Below are 12733 nucleotides of genomic sequence, written 5' to 3'. Positions count from 1 at the left end.
AAGACCTCTTGGCAATTTTTTCCAGAGAGGGCAAGAAAGCCAGGGACGGAGGAGCAGGAGCACAGCCATGGATACGGCGTTCTACTTGGTCGAGTGCGTCGTCCTCAGGATAGGACACCTCCAGTTTGAGGGCGTCGGCCATTCTGATGACTTTATCCGAGAAAGAACGGACATCGTCTGTTGGAGATGGGGCATCCGGCTCGCCAAAAGCCATAGATTGTTCAACCTCTGGCTGTAACGAGGGAGAAACAGAACGAGAGCGAGAGATGGACGGAGATCTACTGTCCCTTTGACTCGGTGGCGATTGATCTCTAGATGGAGAGCGACGCCCGGTCAGGTCGTTTTGAGGAGAGCGGGGCCTCATTCTCGTAGGGCCTGGGACTTTACGGCGGAGATGGTCTGCGTCCACCGGCAGCAAGTATTGGCCCGTATGGTAATCGAATACCAGGTCAGGATAGATGTCGAAAAGGTCTCTATCCGGCTGGTCATAGCCTGGGGAATGGTTGCGGCGGTTTCCGTCCAGGGCTTCATCAGCCTCCGTTCCCAATGTAGCTCTATCCCTTATGGGGGGTAAGGCCTTATCCCGTGTGGTACGGGATGGTGAGGTTCTATCCCGTCGGGAACGGGATGGTGACCGAGAGGGCTGTCTCTGCCTCTGCGGAGAGAGTGGTGCATCTGAGTCCGGAATTTCACCTTCGGACTGTGATGAGTCATCCACAGGGACAATCTCTAAGTCAGGATCTTGGACCGAGAGGTGAGAAGAAATCAGGACCTTCGGTTCCAGTGGCGGAGGAGCTGAGCCAGAGGAAAACTCCGGGAGATGAGTGGCAGCTGGACGTGAGTCCGGTGGAGGAACCGACACCGTGCTTGGAGGGCCTCTATGCCTGGTCTTTGGCGGCGGGGACGCCGATCTGGCTCTCCTGGACTCTCGTCCTTCCTTCGGAGCCCTCGGGGGCTTTTCTTTGTCTGCATGAGCCCTCTTAGAGGCTTTGTCAGCCTTAGATTTTGGGGCGTCCGAAGTCGAAGGCTGAGCTTCGGATGTCGTAGGCCGAAAAACCTTGTCGTATAGTGCCACTTTAAGTTTTTGGTCTCTATTTTTTAATGCTTGGGCAGTCATGGACTTACAGAATTTGCAAGTCCCAGGAATATGGCCCTCCCCCAGGCACAAGACACATTTGTCATGTCCGTCCGACATAGGGAATTTGGCTCCGCATTTAATGCATTGCTTAAATGAGGCCATAGCGGTTGGCAAGCCGTTACCGGGTGGTGACGAGAGAGTGGTCAGTGCGGTCCATGGTCAAACGAGAGAGGTAAAACAAGTCCAATTCGTGATCCAAGAGTGGTCAAGTCCGGTCTTTGGTCAATGTCCGTCAGAGATTCTAAATCTAACAAAGCGAAGTTCCTCGAGCTGCTTGCGCGGCGGAATGAAGGAACTGAAGAGGAGCGGGCCACCAGGGGCTTTATATACGGGATGGGCGGGGCTACCGCCAAAAAGTTGCAAAGATACTGCAGAAAGTTACATGACTTTCTGCCCAGAGATTCTAGAAGTTTCTGAGTTTGCTGCGCATGCGCAGAAATAACCCATTTGTGTGATTCGCAGAGACCACGAAGAAGAAGGTATGTGTATGTTGTAGGCAGAAAGAGGGAAGGAGCAGAGGTAGAAGGAAGGTATAAGAGAGGGGTGAGAGAGTAATGAGAGAGAAACTAGAAGGAAATAAGTGGGTAAGGTAAGAGACTTTTGGATACAAAGGAACAGAATAGAGTTATCTTAACAAGGGGGGAAAAATGAAGGTACCAATCTTTCAAGGGTAATTTAGTTAATACATGTATAGTAACATAGTAAATATTAGTATAACAAATATATGTTTTAGATATATGTTAACTAAAGATTGTTTATGCTAGTTTACTTTCTTTTTTCATATTTTATGTATGTCTTAATTATATATGAGTGTATATAGATGTTAATGTATTTGTATCTACATGTCTTTTTACATTTAATAAAACATTTAAAAATTTAAAAAAAACAATGAATGTGTATCATAATTGATACAATTTATTCAGTACTGGAAAAGATAACACGTTTCTTCCATTTTCTTTCAACAGCTTAATGTCTGGACTAGCAGCTCTTGATGCAAAGACATCTAGTCGATTAGGTATCATAACAGTCACTTACTATCTTTGGACCACTTTTGTGGCTGTTGTCGTGGGCATCGTTATGGTCTCCATTATCCATCCTGGTGGGGCAGCTCAGAAGGAGAACACCGAGGAAAGTGGGAAGCCAATCATGAGCTCTGCAGATGCATTACTGGACTTAATTCGGTAACTACATTCATTCTTAATGCATTTATGAAAGGTAACATTTTGCACATCCTTATCTTTGTGGTGAAGCTTTTAAAAGTTTGTTTTGAAATCATTGGATACTCTTTATGGCGATAGGATTTAGCAATAGCCAGATCTATCTGTACACAGGACATTTGATTCCAAATTGTTCATGTGGCACATTTTTTCCTTTTGCATATTCCTGAAATGCTACCAAGAACTCAGCTGATTCATATGTTTCTCTCTCTGCTCAGCTACAGTCATGAGACTGCTCTGTCATTTTGGGCAATCTGGGAGTGTAAATTGAAACCTCCTTGCTTTACAACTGGAATAACGTAATAGGCTGTTATCCCTGTGTGATCTTAGGAGAGAAATAAAGGCCAGGGAAGTGTCATGTGCCTATTCTGGATGGATCTGCCACAATGTTGTAATGCTGTGATATACAAATCTAAATGAAATAACAGGTGGCACCCAACTCCTAACCTGGGGCAACCCCCAAAATTGTGCCTGGTAGGAAGAGAGAAGGTAGCATGTGTATCTGGGAAGATGTGGTTCTGAAGGACTGTCCTTCTGCTGTGGAGAATAAGCATATATTAATATATGAATTTACATAAGGGTAGCTATTTTAGACTGTTGTAGTCTTGCGTTAATCTTTAAAACTAACCAATTGGACTTTAAAATCACAAATATGGGAGTGCCTATATAAAACAGACCATCTCAGAACACCACTTGAGATGATATACCCACAGTGTTATTTCTTTAGACTGTTTTTAGACTATTCAGAAATACAAATTACATTATTTCTTTCTAAGGAGGTTATTGCATGAATTTTAAAAGCGTTTCAAACCTCCTGGGCTGGAGCCGGGACGCAGGATGGAGGCGGGGATTATCGCATGCTAAATCAACGCCTAATTGCTGCCCACCATTAGACCGGGTCCAAGCCAGATCCCAGCCACGTTCCACCAGCACTTTTTTGAAATGCTTTTAAAGTTCATGAAACTTTTATCATTCTCTTTTATCATTTTTTTCAAAAGTAAAAAGTACCTGGTTCACACTCGAACAAATTACACTTTTGAGTGTATTCGGGCTGAATTGGGGTGAACTGGTACAAGCCCTCCTGAATCAGGTTTTTTGAACACGGTTCTTTTAGCGCATCTTTTCAAAAGACGTGGGTTGCCCCAAGTGTGAACGTGCTGCCAATCACATTCAGGACACCCTGGAGGGAGGGGCAATGGGCAGAGGGGTGGAACATGTCCATCCCAAAGCTTTTGCCAACCATCATTCTTTTTCTCTCCCTATCAGCGCTCACAGTTCTGTGGGGCTCTTTCCTGCGCTGTCAAAGTGGTCCCTTTAAATCACCATGCAACTGTTTTCCTCTTCCACTCCTGACTTCTGGCCCACAGGGAAAAGGGAACCGGTTCACCGGCAGAAGCGGAAAACAGCTGCAAGGTGATTTAAAGGGGAAGAGAATGGTGGTTTGGCAAGAGCTTTGAGACAGACATGTCCCACTCCTCTGGCCACCCATTGCCCCTCCCTCCTGGGTGCCAGCTTTGATTGACATTTTCAACTGTAACTAATTTAAATATGAACTTTACTGTAGACGCAGACAGCTTCGATCATGGCAAACATAGTGTGAACATCTATTCGATTTTGAATTGCTTCAATTAGAAATGGTCCAGTGCAAAAAATGGTTTATTGCTAAGTGTGAATGAGCCCTAAGTAATTCTCAGATTTCTTAGTAATCTCTTTTTAGTAATTTCATTTCTGATACAGCAAATCTGCATTTTCCCCTCATGAATTTAATTTAGGTTCCTATTACAAGTGTGACAGTGTTTGAGCAGTTAGTTGCAGATGTTTAAATTTATCAATTGTGCTGGTTAAGTTTGATTTTAATATCCTGTTTGACTGAGTTTTGCTATAGTTTGGTTCACTGCTTGCTCAGTGTTGTTTTTAAAGCATCTGTTCAATTTTGTATCTGTTTGGTGCTTTTCTTTCATTATTTTCCTGTCAGGTTTAATGATAATCATTTATCTTTGTGATATTTTGTTAGACTGTCTTGGTTACCATTTGATGGTGAGATGTTGCATACATTTAAAAAATGGTAACTTCAGACATACAGTAGAATTATTTGATGTCTAACAGGTTTGTTAGACTGGCACACTCTGTATGTTCTTCTGCCTTAACAGCTGTTCCATACAATTCATTTCCTGTTGAACTTTAGTCCTTAGTGACACTGAAACCTTCTGAGGTGGGATTATATGCAAGATCTGTGGATTTGTTTTTTAGAAGCACTGCTCTAGCAATTAACCTAGGCCTTGAAATATATTTTTGTAATCTGCACCATCACTTCATTCATCTTTTGGGGCTTTTTGTACAAAATTAGCTCTTTGTATCAAATAAAAATTAGTCATAAATTCTAATGTCTTTTCCAGTTTAGCAATACATATACAATACATACACACATGTGTATAAACACACACACATATATGAAGGCCTTGTTCCCACTACATTTAAATCAAGATTGGGATCCAGGTTAAATGGGCATGGTTCCCACTGAATCTGATTTCAGAAATCAATTCAGAAAGGGGGGGGCATGCTTTTTTTGCCCATTTTTGCCCATTTAACCCGCGTCAAAAAGACACTGGTAAAATGGAGTGTTTTTTAGGCTGAATCGATTTATTTAGAAAGAAATCGATTCAGCCCAAGTGGGAACCAGGTGGATTCGAATCCACTCTGGTTCCCACTGGCAGCCTGGACAGCTTGGTGGCCTGTCCCATCTCTGGCCTTTCCTGTCCCCCAAAATCCCTGGCCCTGCCTCCCTAATGGCTTCCTTGGCTGCTGACCGGGTTCCCTGTGCCTTTTTTAAATTTTCCCATGGCCGGGGAGGCCGGAAGGAAGTCACAGAGAAGCCGGAAGCCTTGCGACCTCTTTCCAGGCTTTCCCCTGGCTTCTCTGTGACCTCCTTCTGGCCTTCCCTGCTGCAGGAAATTTAAAAAAGCTGCAGGGAACCTGGTCAGTGGCCAAAGTAGCCAGTAAGGAGGCTGGGCCAGGGATTTGGGGACCAGGAGAGGCCAGAGATGGGACAGGCCATCAAGCTGCCCCCCCCCCCCCACATACACCACTTGCACCAATTTCTGAACCCGTCATAAACATAGTGGGGATTACATTTTTTCAGAACTGGTTTCAGGAAATGGATTTTCCGGTAAGTGGGAATGGGCCTGAAAATGAAACAGCCACTATAATATTTGTGTTTTTCATATGAGCTCTCCATAGTTTGGGGATTCATTTTGTCTTTGGGAGCTCTACCAGCCACTCAGCCCAATGCTTTGCAGAAAGAGTATTTTGTTAATACTGCACTTTGCAGTGAGGATTGTTTTTAGTATGAGTCATAGGTAAAGGTAAAGGTTTTCCCTTTGATGTTGTTGTCTATACATAGGAGAACAATAATAAGATTTTGAAATCGGCTTACACTATTTATACATCTTGCTCAGTGTGGACTACACTGACTGGCAGTGTAGTTCCTCTGTAGTGTCTCAGGCACTTTCCTGCCACTTACTACATGATGCTTTAAGCTAAAAATGTCAGTAATAGAACTCAGGTCTTTCTGCATATGCAGAATATCCACTTCCATCCAACTGTGATCTCTTCTCCTATATATTGTATAAGATTGCTCACAATCTAAGGAGATTTTCAGACTGGAGAAAAAGCTGGGAGTAAAAGGCACACTCCTGGCATAATTGTGCGATCATGCTGAAGACTTTCAGATTATGTCGTGCTCATCCAGAACTTATCCAATGAAGATCCAGGAATGCTCCAGCAACAAACCATGAATAGTTTGTTGCTGGGGCATCCCTAGATCTTAACTGGATAAGTCCTGGATGAACACAATGTGTCTGAAAATCTTCAGCATGATTGTGCAATTATGCTAAGAGTATGCCTTTTACCTCCAGCTTTTTCCCTGTCTGAATATCTCCTAAGTCAAAATTAATTCAAAAATGATATGAATCATTAACTAGCAGTTTTTAACAATTTATCTTTGCACTTTTCTCTCTTATAGGCTCAGAATAAATTACTATAAAATTAAACAGACATTTGGCTTTCTCCTTAACAAGGCAAAATAATGTTTTGGTTCTTATTGTTGTCTACAGTTCAAAGAATGTTCAGTTTGCCCAGAACTAGAAATGCTGCTTAAAGCTGTTTATATCAGGAAAAAAGTTATTTACTTATAAACCCTGACACCTTCAAAGAAAAATTTTAAAGAGCCCATTTAAATTCTGAAAGAATTAAATGGAGCATGGACTTTTTACCATTCACGCCATGTGTTCAACTGACATGCTTATTAAATTTACCTCATTGGGCAGCAGTATTCCACAATCCTTTCAGACCCGTGTTTACCTTTGTCTCACCCACGCAATCGCACTGCTTACTCACTGTTTCTATTAATGGCTTGTCATTAATTTTGCTCCATCTTATCCAGCTCAGGCCTCTATTACGTTGTTCTCTTAAATTAGTTGGGCTCAAAAGGAAGACACCTGCTAAAAAAGAAAGGAAATTCCATAATAACAAGGGGAAAAAGTCCTCTTCCCAGTTTGTCTATATGGAATTCATGTAACATAATGCAGATTTGAACTTTTAACCATCATATTTAGGGAAAACTAATAGGGGCCAAGATTGTACATGAAGAACTTACTCTATTTTTGTTGTTTTCTTTTACTTTTGGAGCCATTAGGTACACACACTTTTTCTCAAGTGTTCACTCTCCATTTGTTTTTCATTTGTCATGTTCATTGTATTTTTCACGTAGATTTTTTTGGGTAGTATATATTTATTGCAGATTTATCATTTTCTGAGCATCTGAAATAAAACATTTTTGCTTTGGAAAATGAAGTATCTGAAAAAATTTTGCTTTGGGAAATGAACTATCTAATCCCGAACAGCGATATAAAACCTCGAAAAACAGTTCTATTTGCATGGTGCATTTTGAACAGGTTGTTTGTTCTGCCCAAAGTATGACCTTAGTTGTCCTGTAACAGAGCAACATGGCTACTTGATTTTGCTTCCCACACTAAGGAAATAATTTGTTACTGTCTTAAAATACTATGTAGAAATAATTTGCATTTATTAAATGGTAGCCTTTTATCACCTTATTTGTGAATCTGTATGGCAGGACTATCTGCTGTACTAATTTACTTGTATAGATACTGATTATGTTCATACTTTCCTATTTTAAACCTTTATTGGCATCCAAGTGCAGTTCATTGCAGGCCACAGCAATAACCAATGACTGCAGTTCTCTCTGATTATGATTTACAATAGGAAAAATAGCAGATTTCTCTGTTATCTTTAGAGGGGAATCAGAAAATCTATGAGCACATCTACAAGGAGGCAATCTACAAAAATATTGTCACAAATAGTTGTGGGTTTTTTTAAAGTTTAAAACCAGGGGGAATAACCTGGAGCGTGTCCAGAGGAGGGCAACCTAAATGGTGAAAGGTCTGCAAACCATGCTGTATGAAGAGCAGCTTGGGGAGCTGGGCATGTTTAGCCTGGGAAAGCAAAGGTTAAAAGGTGATATGATAACCACATTTAAATATTTGAAGGGATATCATATTGAGGATAGAGCAAGCTTGTTTTCTGCTGCTCCAGAGACTAGGACACAGAGCAATGGACTCAAACTACAAGCGAAGAGGTACCACCTTAACATTAAGAACTTCCTGACAGTAAGAGCTATTTGACAGTGGCATACACTGCCTCAAACTGGAGTGGAGTCTCCTTCCTTGGAGGTTTGTAAACAGGTTGAATGGCCATATGTCAGGAGTGTTTTCATGGCGTCTTCTGCATGGTAGGGCATTGGACTGGATGGCCCTTGTAGTCTTCCAATTCTATGATTCTATGAACCAAAAATAAAAAAAGAACAATCATGCAGTCAATTACACTGAAAAAGGCTGCTTTTCATAACTAGGCTGGCATATTGGGGTTTATGGAAGCAGTTAGTAGGCCTGCCAGAGGCTTTTACCTGCCCAGGACAAAGGCATTTGGCTTAATGCATGTTTATGTCTCCAGGCAATTTAACATAAGCATCATCTTAATTGCTCATTTATTTAATAAAGTCAAGACAGTGCATGGAGGGGTCCTCTTAATTATAACACAAACACACACATCCACATCCTTTTCTGTTACCTACCACAAATTATTGTAATGTATCAGGTGTAGACATATGGATGAGAATCTCCTGCAAACTGTGCTTTCTGGATAATTTCATTTTCTTCAAGAGTGTTGTCAGTATCATCCAGGTCTAGCTGATAAGCAAACAACTTCTGAGGTTATTGCAGGTCATTGTATCATCCCCCTATTGAGAAAGATCGCAGGAAAAGGAAGAGTTAATACCTCTGATACACTGATTTCAGTATCAAACAGTGCTAATGCAGATTTTCTGAAGTAGTGGACAATGTGGATGATTAATTTTTTTAAAAAAGCATCTTGCTCCAGAACCGGCACTCAAGGTAGATTTCCCAGAACTAGGGAGATTATCACACCAGAGCCAATTCAGCAACAATAGCAGCATTAGAAGAGAATGTGACAGTACTGCTATAGTGATCGATATTTTTGCACATGAGAGCAATAAGCAATAATGGCAACATAAAAGCCAAATAATCTCACAATTATGTTCTGCACATCTTCACTAATAAAGTGTTATTACATTGTCATTGGTTGTTTTGTGCATGCTCCATTTTGGCACAATGGCACATGTCTTACACCAAATGATTTCCTCCCACGAAATAAAATAAAACAAAGTAGATTTTACACATTACTTTCATCCAGTGCAAACAAATTAATGGCCCATAACTTAATGTAAATCCACTGCAACACTGATCGCAGTCATGAGAAGGAACTGCCACCAGTGAAATGCATTGTGGATAAATGTTCCTGATTACTTCCCCAGTTGCAAGAATGAAACGCGATTGATTTTCATACCTGCCCATTCATGCTTCATTCTCATGACTGAGAAGCCATTCACAGAATTTCCCTGTGAATGACTTGTTGCTGGAGGATTCCAGGGTCTTCACGGGATAAGCACAACGTTGTGTGAAAAACCTCACTGCAATCGCATGATTATACCAGGAACACACCTTTTACTATGTGCTTTTCCCCTCGTGTGATAATCTCCTAGGACTCAAAGTGATAGTGGTGGCGAGGAATCATCCAAACCTTTTCAAATGATAGGAAAACTTTAAAAATGTAAGTCATTTTGTGCTAAAATCATGGATTAGTTGTGAGTTTCAACAGAGTTCATAATTAAACAGCCACAAACGTTCTGCAGTCTTATGGGTCACTTGCATTTCTATAAATCAGAGGCATTAGAAACCAGAAACTTACACATGAGACTTTTCTTGCCCATTCCTTCCTTACTCCTGGGACATCAAGGACTGCCTACTGACTGGACCAGTCCTGATAATGATAGTTTAATACTCTGCTGCTATTATTGCAATGACATTATGCTGGAGCCCCAGACCAGATATACCACTGCAAATTAATCCACCCTCCCTTCCCTTCCTTTATCTCTCATTCTCTCTATTACACACACATGCACACACGGCTATGGACATGGACACAGACACAGACAAATGAAGATTTTCAAAGTATAATCTTGCATCCTCTTACCAGATCAGTTTGGTCACTTCAACAAAGCTACTCTCAACGAAGAATGGTTCACTATGTAAAACAACAAGAACAATCTACTTAAAATATTTTGGAAGAATTCCAAACTCCTGTATTAAGAGGAGCAGTTGTAATTCCTGCTGGATAAAGAATGATAAAGAAACAAAATGCTGTAATCCTCTGCAAATTTGGCAAACATTAAATCTAGCTACTGACCATCTGATATTTCTTCTCCCAAGTAGTCCTGGTTGCATTTTAATGCAGCCAATTATGGTTGCAGCAGCAAGGCACAACTCAATTCATTTTCTGCTCTGAAAGCTGCCATGGGCCACGTGCGGAGTCCTCTTCAATTCAGGTTGAAGAAAAATCCTCAATGGGAATCTGGTGCTCCAGATTAATTATCCATCAGGAACTAAGCTATAATTTAATCAGTGCACTAATCCTTTGCACGTCTGTAGCACCTTTCATCCTAAAATCACATGAATTAGTTAATGAAATTTATCATGTGTGTGGATGGCATGACAAATAAATTGTACTGGTGAGTCAACATCATTTTTGAAAGACAAATGAAAGGGAATTCTCAGTTTTGAAAAGATGTGGCCATATATGTACATATCTTTTCAAATTATCTTTTTATTGCCTAATAAATACGCCATTGCTGTTCCTTTGATGGTGGAAGGTAACTAAACATCTTTCAACAAAGTGGTCCTTTTGTTGCTGGAAAACATTTTTCTAGCCTTTCAGCAGCAGTATTTGATCTCTGGAGCGAAAACCTACTTTCTCACTATTTGATTATCCAGAATATGATGCCCTTAGCTGCAAGCCCTATCAGCAGACATGGACAACTTCAGGGTATTAGGGAGCCATGTTGACCTCTCAGGAGACCCACATGCAAAAAGAAAAAGAAAAAAGTCAAATGATTTTTGTGCCCATATGTCCTCTATGGGGGGAATTTTGTCATGTTCTGGGGCCTCTGGGACAATTTCACAATGATTTTGGGCTTGTGTGGGCCAGGAAGGGATGCTGTTTAGAACTAGAAAGGAACTGGTTTTACTTATTAGAGAAAAGCTCCTTAAAGGATTTGGGGATGTAGGAAGGTACATCAACAATCTTAGATATATGGACAACACCATATTACTAGCAACAAACATCACAGTCTTGGAGCAATTATGAAGGAAGTTCAACAATGAAAGTGCAAAGGCAGACTTAATGCTGAACATAAAGAAAACAAAAATAATGACCATGAAAGAAATACATAAATTCAACCCAGACAACAAAGAAATCAAAATATTTAAAGAGTTTCCTACCTAGGACCAAACATTGATCAGAATTGGGACTGCAGTCAAGAAATAAGAACATTAGGAAAGGGAAGAGCAGCTATGAAAGAACTGAATGAGATCCTAAAGAACAATGATATACAACTGCACACTAAAGTTAGAATTGTCCAAACCATTGTATTTCCCATCACCATGTACAGATGTGAGAGCTGGACAGTGAAGAAGGCAGATAAAAGGAAAATCAACCCATTTGAGATGTGGTGCTGGAGAAGAGTGTTGAGGATACAGTGGAAAGCCAAAAAGACAAACAAATGGGTCCTAGAGCAGATAAAAGCCAAAATTTCCTTGGAAGCCAAGACGATTAAATTGAGGCTATCATACTTTGGCCAGATCATGAGAAGGCAGTAGACAATAATGCTAGGAAAGGTAGAGGGCAGTAGAAAGAGAGGAGGACCACATGGATAGACTCAGTCAGGGAGGCCATAGGCATGGATTTGCAGGAACTAAGCAAAGTAGTGGATAACAACAGGCATTGGAGATGTCTCATCTACAGGGTCACTATGAGTTGGGAACAATCTGAAGGCAGTTAACAACAACAATGTGGAAAGATGGCAAAATTGTCCCCATGCCCCTAAGATGACATGTAGGGACAAAAAAAATCATTTTTTTAAAAAATGTAGACTCCCAGTATGGAGAGCCGCAGAGACTACACAAACAGCCACAGTGGCTCCATGGAGGGCTGCACTTTCACCCTCCTTGTGAAATAGTTGACCATTCACACATGCAAAATGCCACTTCATACAATAATTGTGTGATGATCATGCACTGTGACTCAAATGATATTTCACACAATGTTTGCATAAGGTGACAGGAGTTGAGTCAGTTTCTACAACTATTTACTGGTTGGAAAGCTACAGAAAAATCTACATAGAGGATGTGTGGCATGTATGGTAAATCTCGCCTAAACAGTAGGTGGTTTTCAGGCATTTTGTAGCATTTAAATTCCAATGTTCCTGCTTGTCTACAGTACAGTAAGGATGTTTAGAAAGTAGTAGTTCTGATGCTTCAGTTAACAGAATGTCAGATCATTCCAGTTTTGCCTTATCAAAATGATTGCTACTTTAGGAAATTAGGAAAGACTGAAATAATGTATCTGGTGAACCAGCTGAACCTCTTTTACTAGTAAATAAAAGTAACAGAAATACAAATCCTATCTGAAGAGAAGGAGCACACAAAGATTAATGCTCAATAAATGCAAACTGTAATCCTTTGGCAATAATTTTCATCTCTTTTCAGGAATATGTTCCCTGCCAACCTTGTTGAAGCCACTTTTAAACAGGTGAGTGAACAATATTAAGCAAGTAAATTAATCAAGATAATCTATACAGTTGCTTACAAAGTGCCTAATGCAAGTCTATATGGAAGTAATAATAATAATAATAATAATAATAATAATAATAATAATAATAATAATAATA

General features: G+C 40.5%; 1 protein-coding gene across 3 annotated transcripts in view; it reads left to right on the top strand.

Moving 5' to 3' along the window:
• The window catches only part of SLC1A7 (solute carrier family 1 member 7), an 88466-nt gene that overhangs the window by 39988 nt on the left and 35745 nt on the right, over positions 1 to 12733 (top strand). For all 3 annotated transcript variants that reach the window (XM_042461286.1, XM_042461287.1, XM_042461288.1), the window contains 2 exons: positions 2104 to 2319; positions 12552 to 12594. In XM_042461286.1, coding sequence (XP_042317220.1) covers positions 2104 to 2319; positions 12552 to 12594 — 259 coding nt within the window. The remainder of the gene's footprint in view (positions 1 to 2103; positions 2320 to 12551; positions 12595 to 12733) is intronic.

Source organism: Sceloporus undulatus, chromosome 4 (assembly GCF_019175285.1).
Source record: "Sceloporus undulatus isolate JIND9_A2432 ecotype Alabama chromosome 4, SceUnd_v1.1, whole genome shotgun sequence".
NCBI lineage: Eukaryota > Metazoa > Chordata > Lepidosauria > Squamata > Phrynosomatidae > Sceloporus > Sceloporus undulatus.
The sequence above is the reverse complement of the archived record's forward strand: the minus strand, read 5'-3'. Positions and strand labels throughout refer to the sequence as shown.